Source organism: Grampus griseus, assembly GCF_964374135.1.
Source record: "Grampus griseus genome assembly, chromosome: 4".
Taxonomy (NCBI): Eukaryota; Metazoa; Chordata; class Mammalia; order Artiodactyla; family Delphinidae; genus Grampus; species Grampus griseus.
Window position 1 is genome coordinate 94,043,051 of NC_138997.1, and position 18,470 is coordinate 94,061,520.

Below are 18,470 nucleotides of genomic sequence, written 5' to 3' on the forward strand. Positions count from 1 at the left end.
AACACTTTCCCTCATTTTTCTCAACTTTCAAATGAGCTGTGATATTAACATCTGCCAGAGTATCATTAGTTAACACTTAAGAAGACTAATGAAAATTAAAAATTCAATTTTCTAACTTAGATGTTTTTAATTAATAGCCTGTTCAGTAATTATAATAATTCACATTTATAGAGTGCCATATAGTTTACAAAGCCTTGTAGTGTGGCACGGTACAGTTAATATATACCAAAGAGAGTCATGTTGAGTAAGCATGAAGGTAAATAGTTATTTCAATGTTTTCATATTCGTATTTGATAAAACTCTTCATGTTTCTTCCCAAAAGAATGACACTAAAGAGAGAAATTGTTTTATCATATATTTGCTCATTTGTGCAAAATATAACACAGCTGTAACCAAAGCTATGTAGATAGATGTAGATAAATGACATGTGCTTATTCTATTCTTCCAAAGATAATTTAGTGCCAGATACTTACTAGGGTGAAGAAAGGGAGGGAGGGGTCATTTTTGCTAGTTTGGTTCTTTACAAATAGATCAAAGAGTGTGATGGTCTATATTCCATAGATGCCTGAGCCAAAAGCACTCTTGAGGCCACTAGCCTCAGTCTGGAAGCAGATACCACCCTACCACCCTGCCTTTCCCTGTGTCACAAATATTGACCAGTTCCTTGGTTAATTCTTTGACTAAGACAGTCTGTATCAGTTCCCTTTGAAAGACAGCAATTATAGTGCAAATGTCAACTTGGCTTATATTAAGTCATCATAATTAACTAGACGTTTGTGAGAATTTTGGCTTTGAGATGTTTATTTTTTTTAAAAAAGCAGATTAAAAAAGAAAACTAGGACATAGAGATTGTTTACTAACACAGTGACCCATAGGTAGTAAGAGCTTAGTATAAAGATTTGGGACTTAACTATTAAACCAATTCCCACTTGGACTATTAGATGCTATTTTTGCTTAAAATAAGTGAAAACACATGAGTGTATGAGAGACATTTGTTAGGTGCCTGGGTTCTAAAATTAGGTAAGACCTAGTCCCCACATCCAGGGAGTTCAAGTCTACTGGCTGGTAAAGATACATGAAGAGGCAATAGGGTGTGTTAATTGCTATTGCAGAGGATGCGCCTAAGGTACTGCAGTGGCAAATGGGTCGGCAACCAGCCCTGGGAACGAGGGAGGGTATCCCTGGAGGGCGAGATTGATTTGAAACCTAAAGGGAGGAAAGGGCAAAGGTTTTTTCACCTGTGTTGTCCAGTGTGGGAGCCATTAGCCATGAGGCTAATTCAGCTAGTCCCAAATTTAGATGCACTATGAGTGTGATTGAATTTTGAAGACAGTACAAAAAAAAAAAGAGTGTAAAATACTTCATTAATATTTTTTACATCAATGACAAGTTGAAACAATAATATTTTGGCTATGCTGAGCCAAGTAAAATATATTATTAAAATTAAATTTGTTTTTTTTACTTTTTAAAATGTGCCTCAGAAAATTTAAAAGTTACATATGGTGCATTATATTTTTATTGGAAATTACTATTCTAGGCAGAGACTTTAGCTTATACTAAGTCTCTGGAAAAGAACAAGCTATATTGGGAAACTGCTAGTCATTTAATTAGAACACCAGGGTACAGGAGAGGCAAGAAATAAGTCTGGAGGGCTCCATGGTCACCAGATCCTTGAAGGGTCCTTTAAGTCATAATAAAGATTTTGAAGAATATCTTGAAGGCGTAGTGGAACTATTTAATGAGATTACCCGCAGGAAGTTGTTCTAATTGATTTCCTTCCTCAAAATGGTCTGCTTTCTTGTGCCATAATGCATTTGCAAAATATATTTTTACGGACTTGGAGATACAAGCAATGATTTTTGACTCATTTGACTAGATTAGCTTGAAAAGTCATTCATGAAACAGCTAGAGGAACTAGGACAGTTTGCCGAAGTTGGTCGGGTAGGTGATTTCCATTCAGATTTCTGAGACACCCTTAAAGTAATGAATAAATAGCAAATTATATCTGCAATATCTTGGGTGCGGTGCTGGATTATTCATTAATTCAGATCAATTTTATAATCAGGGGAGCAGCAAAACAGAGGCTCCAAAAGGAAATGAAAAAAATGTTACAATCATGTAATAGATATTTTACAAAATTAACCTTTGCTACCTTGTCTTGTGGTCTATAATATTGACTTATTTTTGAGTTCCATAAGAAGGAGATGGTGGTTTAGGTCATCTATAAACTTTTTAATATGTATGTGTCCAAAAGTCTTTATTCAGACCGACTTCAGTGTACCAAATCAGACAGCTAAGAAAAGACTAATAATTAGTAATTACACAGAATCATATGTTGTGGTTGAATATTGCCATTGTTTAAGTTGCTGTTTTCCTCCAATTTCCATCTAAATGCTCTCAAAACCCAATTTATCCTCTGCTTTTCTCAGTCTCATAGGCTTGAAATAATTCAGGATATTGGAACTCTGGAAGCCAGAATATAGTACTTAATGTCTAATTATATAAGCTCTTAAGTAAACTAACCTGGATGTATTCACATCCATCCAACCTAAGACACTAAGGAGGAGTATTCCTGGACCATACTTGGATGGAAGTAACTTTGGTAAACTGAAAGCTATAGTTTTGTTTCTCCCCTGAAAGTGTCTCCTAGTCACGGTCACTTACTGAATGCCTACTGAATCAGATGAGTGTTATCAATGTTAAGAACAAGAGAAAAAACAACAAAAAAGGAAACTTGTTTTGGCATTATGTCAGAGTTTTGGCCTTTGTTTCTATCCATTCACACCTCTTCATGGTCATTCACCCCTCTCACTTTCTCTTTTAGATAGAGGACCTAGCTATACCATTCACTGTAGAAGTGGCATGAATTTTATCCACTCATCTCATCTATAGTGTTTGTAATATCCTTGGAATTTTTGAGGAAGTTAGGTTGTAACTAATCTGGAGGTGAACATAAATCTTTCACTGTCAAAGTTGACATGCAGTTTCCTTAGCATAGGAAGAGGGATGTTTAAATTATCCTGACTTGGAAATGTAGAATAAAAGTTCTGAGAACTAAAATCCAAATGATATCAGGCTGCTCCTTATTGTTCCCTAACACTGCAGAGCATTTTAGTGAGATAACCCACAGAAAAGCATCAAGCACAGCACTTGGCATCTACTAGAATTTAGTAAATGTTAATCTCACTACTAATTTCCTTTTCTTCTTAGTCAAACCCCTATTACCAGGAGCTACTTATTTTTTGATGAGAAACAACCATTGTATATTTCCCCCAGCTAACTGGGAGGCTCTACCCACTTTCTGATAAAGATTTTGATAATGCAAAGTCAGTTTAATTCAGTCGGATTTTTTTTCTCTGTTCATCCCCTGTGTTTTGATATAATGAGGATTTACCATACCTGTTAATGCAACATAAATCTTCACTTCTATTATCCACCCCATCAGCAAACTAGCTTTTGTGAAAATTGAAGCTAAAATATACTTGATAAATGTTCCTTCCTCCTCGATAGGGAAAACTGGTCTGAAAATCATTTTTCAAGGAGCTTTTTCCAAAGGTTTAGAGTTCCTCCAAGCCTTTAAGAAGTTGGAAATGTTATTAAGCATTTTGATTTCTTTTCCTTTCATCTCATGTTTAGAAATTAATGTCTTGAAAAATTGGCTGCAAATGTTAAGGTTTTTTAAAGATATGGAATCTATTCATCTGTCTAATAAAACTGCAACATGTTAAAAATAATCAGTTCTTCACTAGACATTTTGGTCAATCTTGGAAAGATTTTTGTCTTTGCTTTTTAGACCTTCAGATGCCTTTTAATTTCATTTTTATCACTAGGAAAACCAAACACTAATCATTTTCTCAAATGAGAATTTCAACATGTATTCAATCTCTGATCTTTGTAAGATAGCAAGATGTGGTCGCATTCTTATGTTGCATAAAAGAAGATTGACAGTCAAATAGGTAATTTAAGTGATTGCGGAACAGCCCTTTGGATTTCTGTCTTTCCTATCTAGGTTGTGTCTTCTTTTTAGTGCAGAATGTATCAGTATCCAATATAAAAGGTCCTCTGGTTTATCCTTTTTTGGGATTATTGTTGCATAGAGTTTCGTATAAAGAAGCAATTCAGAGACTATCCCAATATGTCTGCATATGGATGTGCATATGGTCGATTTTCACTTTTACTGTGAATTTCCTTGAAGATGAACATAGGCTGTGTATATTCCCTTAATGGTAGATGAGCAATTTCTTTGTGATGGTTCAATTTCTTTCTCTCTCTTCTGCATTTCTGCCTCCTTTTCCTCTGTACAGTAGTAACCTTCCTAAAGGCATTCATTAAAAAAAATAAATAAATAACACTCATGCAAGCAGGCGCCAGGAAGTTTAGATAACAGTCCCATCAAATTCTGCTGTTTGGCTGGAGCTGGCTGCATAAATAGAATGGAATGTGATGTGATGATTCCCTTGCTCAAGTGTACAGCACTGCTCCGGGATGAGCCTCACTCTCCATTTATATTTATTGACCTCCAGGATGTGCTGGGGGCTCTGGAACAACACAATTACAGCCTTCAGTTGAGACATACAATCTACATGGAAGCGAATCAGGCAGCCCGCTCTGCTTGCTGTACTTCGTCTGGTCAGTTATGTAGGCTCAGTGGTTGCTGTCAAAGAATTGTGTTTTACCAGCTGTTTCAGTGGAGTGAGACAAGTGAGAGCACTTACCCTTAAACCATAAAAGCAAATCATGGAAACCTTTGTTAGTACACTCAGCTGAGCTACTTGGGTAAGGTTTTTCCTATGATAAAGCACTAAACCTGGTTTTCATTCTCCACTGTCTTAGAGAGTCTCAGAGTAAGGACCACACTTAGTCACCTTTGATGTAATGAAGGGTATGGAACTAGGTGTCAAAAGTGATTAACTGATTGATTTTTCAACAAATATTCATTAAGAAGACTCTTATGTTTGGGTACCCTTAAAATATAGTAGTCGATAAGACTGGTATGGTCGGTGCTTTCATGAAGCTTTCGTTGTTGGGGGAGATGGACATTAAACACCGAATAAACTATTAATTATTTAATTACAATTGGGCACAGAACTACAAAGGAGAAGTAGAGTGTTCTATCAGAGCAACTTGTAATAGAAAGCCGAACCTCACCTCAAGTCTCAGAGAGGAAAATGATTGTTGATGTTAACTTCACTGATACAAGAAAGACCCACTGGGAAGAGGCTGAACTACAGAGTTTGGTTTGGGTAACGTTGGTCTAGTTTGAGGTGCCTATGGGACATCCAACCTGAGATGTCAAATAGATAGTTGTTTATTTGAACCTGAAGCTCAGAGGAACTTTCCTGATGAAAACGGAAATATGAGTGTTGCATATGGTAAAAGAAGAAACATGGATGATCAAATCACCTAGGAGGATACGTATTATAGGGTCTGTGAATTGTTCAGTTACGTTTCTCAAACATTTATTGAGAGTCCACTCTTTACCAAGTTCTTTGCTAAATACTGGGCACATGAAATGGACATATGTTCAGTAAATAACATAGGACATCTCTTTGCTTTAAGCCTAAATGACTTTTTACATCATCCAAGATGTAAAAAGATATTCTCAGCACATCCAGAGAAAACTCTTAGGCAGGCTAAATCTGTACCTTTGCCCTGTGTTTCCTAGTCTCTGCCTCCGTCTAACTTAAATCTCTCCAACCTTAAATTCATTTCATTCTTGTTTGCCATTGATAGACATACAAGCTAACTGGTAAGCACTTCGTTATACTAACTTCTTGCACCTTTTCTCAGCTTGAGAAACATCATCATCTTTGGCCTTGTCTTCTTGGAATAAGAGATATACGATTACTTCTTACACTAAGAATGCATTCTTGTTCTGTAAAAGTGATCCATCTTCAGGCTATAAAATATTCTTCCCATATTTTGTAGGTTATAAATTGCTGTTGACTTTCAGATTATGATGATATTGACTCCACTTGTGAAAATTAGGCCACACCCTTCTCGTCTGTTCCTAAAATAAGATTCATTGGCAAAGTGAAATTTATAGCCTCTTTTATAGCTCTTATTCTTTGGAGACCCATGGCTTAAAATGGCCAGTATTTTAAGACTGTATTTTTTAAATTATTGTCTTTGGACCACCTGTATCAGAATCACTGGGGTGTGCTTGTTAAAAATAAAGATCATTGAAGCTTACTTTCCAAATTTTTTTAATACAGCTGGAATAAACCCAATCATTTGCATTTTTAATAAGCACCCCAGGTAATTTGTATTTATACTAGAGTTTAAGAATCAATATTTTGAGGGGTGTCAAAATTTGTATGTCAAACTATCATGCTGTACATCTTAAAATTATATAGTAACGGATGTCAATGATTTGTCAATAGAACTAAAAAATGTGTATATTTTATTATTACAATTCTGAGTTAAGGAGAAATTAAAGAGTTTTGCAAGCCAGGTCAGTTTCCTACCAATTTTGAAGATTAATAATCGAGTCACAAGTGTTAAAATATTTAATAGATATTAATCAGCTATTCAGTGATAAAAAAGATTGCATTACACACATTTCTTCTATAATACATTAAATTTCATGTGACAAAGAAACAGAGATGGATAGAAAAAGTAGAAGAGAGTGAGAGGCAGAAGAGAGTGATACTGAAGAAATGGAAAGTAAAACTTGGTTGACGTGTAGTCTTTTGTTCAGGTTTAGTGTGTGTTTTGCTTTAATTGGCATGCTCGGGGGGGGGGTTCTTATTATGCATGATTGCACATTTATAAATGTTTCTAGCATTCAACTTCTTTCCTATCTTCAGAACTAGCAAGTGTCTTCTCACTTTCCCCCCCTAGGAAGAACGCCGTGTGATTTATGTTGGTAAAATCAGACCTGACACAACACGGACAGAACTGAGGGACCGTTTTGAAGTTTTTGGTGAAATTGAGGAGTGCACAGTAAATCTGCGGGATGATGGGTGAGAATCTTCAAGATTATTTCTTGTTCAGAAGCTGACATATGTAAAAAATTATGGCCATAAGATTACTAGAATGGGAATGCTTTGACAGATGACATGTTGAGTTCAGAACCTTATTTATTTTCTTTCATCCCTATTTATTAATCTTTCTAGTTGAGATTTCCTATCCCAGAAATAAGTATTTAGCTGCTTGACAGGACAATCACACTGATAAATGGATGCAGTGGTTCAGACGTTGGCACCAGCGAAGTCTCCAAAGTAGAAAGGGTTACAGTCATATATGCTAATCCTTCCTCACTAGCTTTGAACTTCTCTTCTTTGTCCATTGCAGAGACAGCTATGGTTTCATTACCTACCGTTATACCTGTGATGCTTTTGCTGCTCTTGAAAATGGATATACTTTGCGCAGGTCGAATGAAACTGACTTCGAGCTGTACTTTTGTGGACGCAAGCAGTTTTTCAAGTCTAACTATGCAGACCTAGGTATGGATTTTACTGTACATAGAATGAGGAATCCATAATGTAGAGCTCAAAATGGAAGCATATGTAAACTGTAGGCACATTGGGTTGGACCATCGCTTTATTTTACTAGAGGGAATATTTGAATACAGATTTTATCTTATTTTTTATTTTTTAACACACGAGACAGTTTCAGAAGCAAGGGGCTTACGTTTTGGCAACAAAGAGAAGAAGCAAATTGTTTCTACTGTCTGCCCATATGCTGAAATTCTGCACTATTTGTATGTGTGTGTGTGTGTGTGTGTGTGTGTGTGGTATGTTTTGAGTGTGCAAGTGTTGTATTCGTTTGTAATCTGTTACTGCTTTCCGTGCCTACCCTGAATCCTTTTGTACAAGCTATAGCATTGGCATCATTGCTTTGCAGAACAGAATATGCAAAAGTCTTATTCTTTTTTCCTTATTATCTCACAAACTCTTAGAAATGTCAACATTTTCTACAAATTACACCCAGAGAGAGGAGAAAGTAAAATTTCATGTGCTAAATCACACTGTACTTTCTTTAAAACAAAAGAAGAAAAAAAAACCCTGTTTTTTTTTAGTGCTTCCATATGCTAGGCACTGTGCCAAGGCTTTGTAAGCGTTTTCTCATTTAATTACCAGAACAATCCTAGGAAGTGGATATTATCATCCCCATTTTACAGGTAAGGAAGCTGAAAAATAGATAAGTATTCCTTTTTGCCTGTTATAAAAGTTGTACAGACTCAAGGGGTGACATTTGGAAAATATAAAAAGGTATTAAGAAAAATAGCCTATCACCTAGAGATAACCACTGTTCAGTATTTTGTGTCAGACCGTCAAATTTCTTGTAGTTGAGGTCATATTATACGTATATATACACTTTTAAGTTCTACTTTTCTCGATTAATATTATATAAGTTCATTTTCCACTGTGATTCAAAGGATGAAAAATAATTCACCAGTACACTTTAATGGTTGTATAGTATTCTGTCTGGCAAATAGTGCCATTATACTTAATCGTTCCCTTATAGCTAAACACATTTTCAGTTTTTGATATTATAAATAATGCCACGATGGACATCTTGATTTCCTTTCCAATTTTAATTTTGTTCCTTTCCGTGTTATTCCCTAACTAATGTGTGTATTGTAAGCCTTTAAATTCCTTCATGAAATAATGAAGGAAGGAAAATGGCAAATGTCTTGTGCATATGACATAATTATTTAAATCAATTTATAATAATCATCATGAAATTAACATATAAGTCTGCTCCTAAGCATTATTATATGTCTATCTGCACTTGCTTTGGCTTGGTATAAAGAAAAAAATGAATACCAAATACAGGGCTTTTTTCTTCCTTCAGCTGAACTGATGTCTTCCTAGAGTAATTGATACAGGTGGGGTGCATTGTTCAGGAGGAATATGCTATAATTCACTTCACAAGCTAAATAGATAGTATGAAGCAGGGGAGAGACAGTTGACTGTTAGAGAGATAGACGCCTAGGGATGAAAATATAAAAGGTGGCAAGTCATTTGTTCAAATATTGGCTGATAAAAACAGTCCAGACAGATTGAAGTCTTGAGTTGATTTGACTTATTTTCTTCGGTGATGAAGGCCAGGGTGTTTTCTAGTCTCTCAAAACATCTAGAGTTTAGAATAAGCTACCTAGAGGGGCCTTTAGATCGTGATTCATCACTGGTAAAGGGAGCATGGGATAGTATTTCCAAATTGCACTGGAGCCTCCCTGAAATATTTCTAAGAAGAATGCTTCTCCTCTAGTTATCTCTCTGCCTTGCCAGCAGCAATAGAAACTTTGCCATTGCTAAGCTAGCTCTGATTTCCTGAAAGGTGTGTTTGATGTGTATTGTAATAGCTTGGATTTTTCCGTTTCCCTCCAGCCTTACAAATGCAGGAAGTGGAGTCGATCTGAGTGTAGGCCTGGTGTAGTTGAAAGCGCCTTGGCTTTGGAATTTCGCAGGCCTGGTTTTGAAACCTGAGTTAGCTTTTTGACCTTGAGCAATTAAACTCCCTCTGCTTCTGGTTCTTCATTTGTAAAATACATTATAATGTTGTTGTGAAGATTAAATTTGTGTCTGTGAAGCCCTTAGCATAGTGTCAGTGTCTGGCACAAAATAGATTCTCAATGAATAGTAGCTATAATTATAATAAAAATGATTGTTATGAGAAGTTATAAATTTGAAGTCATTTTAAAATGAAAGAATCAACACCAGGGGCCAGCTTTGGAACCAGACAACATCATGTATGTCTTGTCTTTATTCCCTGAATAGTTGAAGTTAGGTGCCTCGGGCCATGAATGCTGAATAAGGTGCATATAAGCATATCCTGGACTCTTAGGGGGGTTGGGAGCTTATGTATATGTCAAGAGTAAAGTGAAAATGATGTGATACTGATTAATTTTACCAAAAGTAAAGCAACCTATCATTTTAGATAGATTACCAATTTTTAAAATTTTTATTTGCTCTCCTAAATTAAGTTAGCTCATATATCCCATTTCTCTATTTTTAAATTATAGTTAATTTACAGTGTTGTGTTAGTTTCAAGCATACAGCAAAGTGATTCAGTTATACATGTATATATATATTCTTTTTCAGATTCTTTTCCACTATAGATTATTATAAGATATTGAGTAGAGTTCCCTGTGCTATCCAGTAGGTCCTTGTTGTTTATCTATTTTATATATAGTCGTGTGTGCCTGTTCATCCCAGTCACCTAATTTATCTCCCCCCACCCCCCTCACCCCTCATCCCCTTTGGTAACCATAAGTTTGTTTTCTATGTCTGTGAGTCTATTTCTGTTTTGTAAGTAAGTTCATTTGTATAATTTTTTTTAGATTCAACATTTAAGTGATATATGATATTTGTCTTTCTCTGTCTGACTTCTTCACTTGGTATGATAAATTCTAAGTCCACCCATGTTGCTGCAAATGGCATTATTTCATTCTTTTTTAGGGCTGAGTAATATTCCATTGTATATATGTACCACATCTTCTTTATCCATTCCTCTGTCAGTGGACGTTTAGGTTGCTTCCATGTCTTGGTTATTGTAACACTGGGGTACATGTATCCTTTCAGATTATGGTTTTCTCCAGATATATGCCCAGGAGTGGGATTGATGGATCATATGGTAATTCTATTTTTAGTTTTTTAAGGAATCTCCATACTGTTCTCCATAGTGGTTGTACCAATTTACATTCCCACCAACAGTGTAGGGGGGTTCCTTTTTCCTCCACACCGTCTTCAGCATCTATTATTTGTAGACTTTTAAATGATGGCCATTCTGACTGGTGTGAAGTGACACCTCATCATAGTTTTGATTTGCATTTCCCCAATAATTAGCGATATTGAGCAGCTTTTCAGGTCCCTGTTGGCCATCTGTATGTCTTCTTTGGAGAAATGTCTATTTAGGCCTCCATTTTTCTGCTGTTGAGGCCACTTAATGGTTGCTTACAATACTATTAGTGCAAAACACAATGATTCTGGTTACTATTTATGAGCCAGATTTATAAATGAGACTCAGAATTTAAAGGGATGATCAGCTTATCATGATGAAGCCAATATTTAAGTCTGGTTTCTATGAATCTGTAATCTGTGTGTCTTTCTGTTTACTGTTCTATAAACAAATAGATCTTTCCATTTGAAAGAGCTTGATGAAAAATCTCAAAGAGGAAAGACAGAAATTAAATTAGGACTATAGGGTCAAAACAGAAGGATGGGTCATGATTAAGAATATGATCATTTTGATCAGGAATTAGTTTTGGCTTAGAATTTGTAAATAATAAAAAGTAAACAAATAACATTGGTCACAAACTCTTTATTAACTCAGATAAATGTAGTATATTATCAACATCTTGAATACATATGTAACTTTACATATACCCTTGCCATTCATTGGTAAATCAATCCCAGATCTAAACACAAATATTTTCAATCACGTTTTTAATAATATGTGGGTGTTCAAGACTAATACATTCATTAGACAAATACTGAGTGCCTACTTTGTGCCAACAGTTTTCTAGGTGCTCGGAATACAGTTGTGATGTGATTTGTTTCTATTAATACAGTATTATTAATTATAAAATTTTATTTTTTTAATTTGTTAGCATGGCTTTCAGGTTATTCCTATAAAAATTTCATTATCTCTTACTTGTGTTGCAATATCCTTCCTTTAGTGGAGGGAAAGGGGTGGAGTGGATGTTATTGCCACAGGAGTTGCATATAAACACATTGTCTCTTCAAGAAATGAGAAGGATTTTGTGGGTGCCGACTGACATAGTATGCCCATGAAAGTTGGTATATACGTAAGCACCAAGCCACTGTATTTCAGTGTAGAAACTCTTGAAATCCACTGTATCAAAGTGCTTTTAGTATTTACTGATGAAAACCCAGAAAATTCTGGGTTTCATGTAGAATAATCCCAAATTAAGACATTTTAAATATTCTCAAAATCTCCTCCAAGGAAAGATACACATATATATTCTCGACGGTTCTATGCTGACTTTATGTCACACAGACTGCCATCACTGGACAGCTCCTCCGTCTTCATCTACGGTGCAAGTGGAATTCTGATTTCAGGCTAATCTCTGACAATGAGCAGAACTTTTTTGTGTGTCTACAGAAGAGATTTTGATTTGAACAACAGCTGCTCATGAGGCTTTGGTTATACAGGCAAATTATTCATTAGGCTATGAAGAGAAGAGTGTAAGCCAGTGTAATTTAAGATTGACCATATAAAATTTTAGTGAGGAAAGATGGGCCATTTTTGTCCTGTTTTTATATCTGAGGCTGACTATAATTGTTCATCTTACCTGGAAAAAGAAATGCAGTAAAGACAAGGGATGGTGAGAATGAGAAAAAAAAAAAAGAAGTGAAGGAATTTCCTTGTCTTTAAAGTAGATTGAAGCTGGTGGGGAAGGGGAATCAGCCTGGTTCTGGAGAGCTTAAGGGATTTGCAACCTTTTCAGAAGAACACCTTGTGAGGTCAGTGATTAGCCCCCATATTATCTAATATTACCTTTTTCTGTCACCGAGCATTTCTATTTTGTAATTTAATCTGGGTAAAACACAAATATTTATATTTTAGTAAGATCGTTAACGTTTCCCAGAAAGGTTTAGTCTTCTCTTCTAGTAAGTGCTTTCCAAGGAATGAATGTGTTTGCCAGAGGCTTTCTATTGTATTTCCAAGATACCTTTTCTCAAGCTGAGAGACCAGCAGAAATAGTTGACTTTTCCATAGATGTCAAAGGAGAAAAATCAGAAATATTTGACAGAATTTTACCTTACGTCCAACATGGCTGGCATACATCCATTTTGTTCAGGGCTTCTTAAAGTGGCATGTGGAGCTGTGCACAAAAGCTTACTTGGACTAGTTTAAAGATCTAAGAAAGACCATGGCTTTATTTATACGGGTATATTTTTCCTCTCCTATTAGTGAGTAAAGAGGCTGCATTTGCCCTCTCTGGACATGAAGCATTTTCCTAAACCTTCTAATCTGGGGAGAGTTTGTGCCACTGTTGCTGGGGTCCCTCAGGGTACTGGAGATCGTATGTCCCTCCCTCCTGAAAGGGGAGCAGCAGGGTGATGAGTGGGTGAAGTTCTGACAATTATCTCTCTCCCACTCAACTGGCTTTCATGCTCAATGAAATCAATCCCACTGAATAGGAAAATTAGTTCCAGCTTCTACTTTTACCTCTCCAACTAAGTGGTTGAGGAACCTTGGGTAAGTCATTTAACATGCCAGGAAGGGAGAGGGGGCTTATTTTTAAAGCATATTGATTGACTAAGTTACTATTGAAAAGAAATATTAAAGTCTGTTCTGATTACCTCCAGGAGTGTTTAAATCTAAAATGAGTCAATAGATGACTGTTTTGAATGCTCATCACTCCTTACCCTCTGCAAATATATACATGTGCTATAAATAAATAAATATACAATTAATTAACTAAAATATTGGTGTGTATATATACCAGTACCATATACTGTAAAAATACCTTCTGCAAATATATATACACATATTAATATTCATACATATAAATACCTTCTGAAAAAATATATATGTAAATATATGCATATATATATGTGTACACCAACATCAATATCATATACTAATAAAAGCTGGGCATATTTTTTAAAGTATATCGATTGGATAAGTTGCTCTTGAATCAGGTAATCTTAGAATAGATGATTGAGTTAATGACCATCAGCAGAGGGTACATCTAAATCTGGCTTGGGTTTCTTTCAGATTCAAACTCAGATGACTTTGACCCTGCTTCCACCAAGAGCAAGTATGACTCTCTGGATTTCGATAGTTTACTGAAAGAAGCCCAGAGAAGCTTGCGCAGGTAACATGTTCCCTGGCTGAGGATGACAGAGGGACGGTGAATACCTCACGGGACAGCGCGTCCTTCCCTAACAGACTGTTGCAAGTCATACTTAGGAATTTCTCCTACTTTACACTCTCTATACAAAAACAAAACAAAACAACAACAATACAACAAGAACAACAACAATGGTTTACATGAACACAGCTGCTGAAGAGGCAAGAGACAGAATGGAAACCCAGTAAGCACATGTTTATTTATGGGTGTCAGCTTTGCTTTCCCTGAGTCTCTTGGTGATGGAGTGTGTGTGTGTGTGTGTGTGTGTGCGCGCGCGCGCGTGTGCTTGCCTGGTTTGGGGGAAGTGTGTATGTACAGGTGGGGACTGGGGGCACCTGACCAGTGCGTGCAAGGGCAAACCACTTCAAATGGCAGCAGTTCCATGAAGACACACTTAAAACCTAGAACTTCAAAATGTTCATATTCTATTCAAAAGGAAAAAAAAAAAATATGTACATCCAAAAGGAAAGAAAACCAACCAACCACAAGCCACCCTAAAATGACAGCCACTGATGTCTGGGCATCAGCCTCCGTACTCTGTTTTTTTTAAGAAAGTGCAAAATCAACTTGAAGCAAGCTTTCTCTCATAACGTAATGATTATATGACAATCCTGAAGAAACTGCAGGTTCCGTAGAACTCATATCCTTTCTCTCTCTCTCCCTTTTTTTCTTTCTTTTTCTCCTTTTTCCTTTTGCCATGGAATCTGGGTGGGAGAGGATACTTCGGGCACCGAGCTCAACTTTCCTAACATTTTGAAGTTTCTGTAGTTCGTCCTTTCTCATGACACCCATGTAAATGTCCAAAATGTTGATCTTCCACAGCGAATTTCAAAAGCCTTGTCAATGGTCAAGCTTGCAGCTTGTTCAGTGGTTCTTTCTGAGGAGCGAGCACGGTGTTACATTACTAATGGGAGTTGGGTAGAACTCTCTGGGATGTGTTCAGATAGTATCATTGCTACATTCTCTGATGTAGTTAAGTATTTACAGATGTTAAATGGAGTATTTTTATTTTGTGTACATATGATACAATGATGTTCTTTTTTTGTTACAGCTATGCACTGTAAATGCAGCCTTCTTTTCAAAACTGCTAAATTTTTCTTAATCGAGAATATTCAAATGTAATTATGAGGTGAAACAATTATTGTACACTAACATATTTAGAAGCTGAACTTACCGCTTATATATATTTGATTGTAAAACAAAACAAACAAAAAAGGACAGTGTGTGTGTCCGTTGAGTGCAACACAACAAATCGATGCTTTACGCACAACCATCCCTTCTTAGGTGAGCTTCGATCCAAGCATCTTGTCAAGAAATCTCCTAGCCCCCTAAAGGTATTAACCACTTCTGCGATATTTTTCCACATTTTCTTGTTGCTTGTTTTTCTTTGAAGTTTTATACACTGGATTTGTTAGGGGAATGAAATTTTCTCATCTAAAATTTTTCTAGAAGATATCATGATTTTATGTAAAGTCTCTCAATGGGTAACCATTAAGAAATGTTTTTATTTTCTCTATCAACAGTAGTTTTGAAACTAGAGGTCAAAAATCTTTTTAAAATGCTGTTTTGTTTTAATTTTTGTGATTTTAATTTGATACAAAATGCTGAGGTAATAATTACAGTATGATTTTTACAATAATTAATGTGTGTCTGAAGACTATCTTTGAAGCCAGTATCTCTTTCCCTTGGCAGAGTATGATGATGGTATTTATCTGTATTTTTTACAGTTATGCATCCTGTATAAATACTGATATTTCATTCCTTTGTTTACTAAAGAGACATATTTATCAGTTGCAGATAGCCTATTTATTATAAATTATGAGATGATGAAAATAATAAAGCCAGTGGAAATTTTCTACCTAGGATGCATGGCAATTGTCAGGTTGGAGTTTAAGTGTTTCATTTGGGAAATTCCGCTTTTGCAGAAGCAGTGTTTCTACTTGCACTAGCATGGCCTCTGACGTGACCATGAAGTTGTTCTTGATGACATTGCTTCTGCTAAATTCAATAAAAACTTCAGAAAAACCTCCATTTTTGAGCATCAGGATTTCCTCTGAGTGTGGAGCCCTGGAATGGAAGTCAGTAAAGTTTGGCGTGTACATTCAAGTTTTTAAATTGAGATCCGATTACAGTTTGGCCGACATGACTTTTCTGGAAGACATGATATACCTACTACGTAATCGTTCTTTTCCTTTCTCTCGCCCAACACGATCTTATAAAATGGATTTCACCCCCAGGCCAATGCAGCTAATTTTGAAAGCTGCATTCATTTATCACCAGCATATTGTGTTCTGAGTGAATCCACTGTCTGTCCTGTCGGATGCTTGCTTGAGTTTTTGGCTTCTTATTTCTAAGTAGATAGAAAGCAATAAAAATACTATGAAATAAAAGAACTTGTTCACAGGTCCTGCGTTACGACCGTAACACATCTTTAATCCGCCTAATTCTTGTTGTTCCGTAGGTTAAATGCAGGTATTTTAACTCTGTGTGGACGCCAAACTAAAGTTTACAGTCTTTCTTTCTGAATTTTGAGTATCTTCTGTTGTAGAATAAGAATAAAAAAAGACTATTAAGAGCAATAAATTATTTTTAAGAAATCAATATTTAGTAAATCATATTATGTGTTCAAGGACCAGATGCTTTCTCTATTTTGCCTTTAAATTTTTTGTGATCCAATTTTCAATACCTTCTCCTTTTTGCCCTGGATTGTTGACATGAGTAAAAATCTTGGTTTCTTTTCTTACTTATGAAAAGACAACACTACAGATTTCATGTTGAGGATTCATTTATCCCCCCTTCTGGCCTGACAAATATTGTTACCATGAAGATAGTTTTCTTCCATGGACTTCAAATTGCATCTAAAATTAGTGCAAAGAGAGACTCACTAGACCATCCAAATAGAGCTTTTGTATCTTATGCAGACACTGTGGGTAGCCCATCAAAATGTAAACTGTGTTCCTTTTATTTTTATTTTTAAAATTTTTTTTGGAGAGAATATTTCCAATGAACACATGCACCCCATCATCACTGGAGGCAAATTTCAGCATAGATCTGTAGGATTTTTAGATGACCCCGGGCCATTGCCTTCATGCTGTGGTAAGTACCACATCTACAATTTTGGTAACTGAACTGGTGCTTTAGAAATGTGGGTTGTTTTTTGTTTTTCAAGAGATGTAGCAGAATAATTCTTCCAGTGCAACAAAATCAATTTTTGCTAAACGACTCTGAGAGCAACGGTTGGGCTGTCAACATTCAAAGCAGCAGAGAGGGAACTTTGCACTATTGGGGTATGATGGTTGGGTCAGTTGAAAAAAAGGAAACCTTTTCATGCCTTTAGATGTGAACTTACAGTAGGTAATGATTATGTGTCCTTTTTTGATGGCTGTAACGAGAACTTCAATCACTGTAGTCTAAGACCTGATCTATAGATGACCTAGAATAGCCATGTAATATAATGTGATGATTCTAAATTTGTACCTATGTGACAGACATTTTCAATAATATGAACTGCTGATTTGATGGAGCTACTATAAGATTTGTAGGTGAAAGTGTAATACTGTTGGTTGAACTATGCTGAAGAGGGAAAGTGAGCGATTAGTTGAGCCCTTGTCGGGCTTTTTTTTTTCCCACCTGCCAACTCTACATGTATTGTTGTGGTTTTATTCATTGTATGAAAATTCCTGTGATTTTTTTTTTTAAATGTGCAGTACACATCAGCCTCACTGAGCTAATAAAGGGAAACGAATGTTTCAAATCTACTTCTGCTTTTCTTATTTATCATAACCAAACTCCTGGCATATTCCTCAGATCAGTACACATTACTCGCTTATCGTTATTCTGTTTCCTCTCTGGATCTCCCCCCTCCCCCTGCTTTTCCATATTCATGGATGGATTTCAGCTCTAAGGTAACATGCACCTTCTGTATTTTACCTTGTCTCCTTTCAAATGGCAAAGGCAGAAGTGGTGATTTCTATAATGAGAAGTGATGTGGGACTTTATCAAACGGATTAGCTCTGTTTTGGTACTTAACCCTGGAAAGTGTGAGTTTTAAGTACGAGCCACTGCCCCTAGTGAGAAACCTGCTAAATATTTCAGCTTAGGAAGCAATTGTACTCTAATGGGCCGAATTTTTTTTTTTATTGACAGTTGATTTACAGTGTTATGTTAGTTTCTGGTGTATTGCATGGACTGAATATTTTTTGAAGACTTGTAACAGAATGCATCTCCCTGTCCCCCCGTCATATGTAAGTCATCAGGTTAAATATGGGACAAGCTGATAGATTGCTGCCGGTACGGCTTGCTGTCAGGATGTCCACTGTGCCTTGTAGGTGATTGGTGATCTTCGTGACAGAGATTGCAGAGAATGTGTTATTAGTGCTCTGCCATGTCCAGATTTCAGATGTGGTCCTCACTCCCAGCCACTTGCACCGCAAGATTCAGCATAAGCCTAGCCATGGGGAAAGATGGTTAAATGTATTCCAGTTCCTAGCCCCCCGCTTTCTCCTACAGAAAAATGTATTCGTAATTATTGGAAATGTGATTAGAGCTATCACTAGTACATTGACATCTGCTAAATAACACAAGAAGCACTTCCCATGGCTCTCTGTCTATTTTATAGCACTGTAAGATTTGCCCA

The 18,470-nt window shown here is 36.2% G+C and overlaps 1 protein-coding gene across 2 annotated transcripts in view; it reads left to right on the forward strand.

Annotated features, from left to right (window-relative positions):
* Positions 1-17,557, forward strand: part of PPARGC1A (PPARG coactivator 1 alpha) — a 115,729-nt gene extending 98,172 nt beyond the window's left edge. For both annotated transcript variants that reach the window (XM_082653225.1, XM_082653224.1), the window contains exons 11-13: positions 6,844-6,965; positions 7,297-7,448; positions 13,699-17,557. In XM_082653225.1, the coding sequence (XP_082509351.1) occupies positions 6,844-6,965; positions 7,297-7,448; positions 13,699-13,802 (378 nt within the window). In that variant the 3' untranslated portion in view covers positions 13,803-17,557. The remainder of the gene's footprint in view (positions 1-6,843; positions 6,966-7,296; positions 7,449-13,698) is intronic.
* Positions 17,558-18,470: the final 913 nt, after the last annotated feature.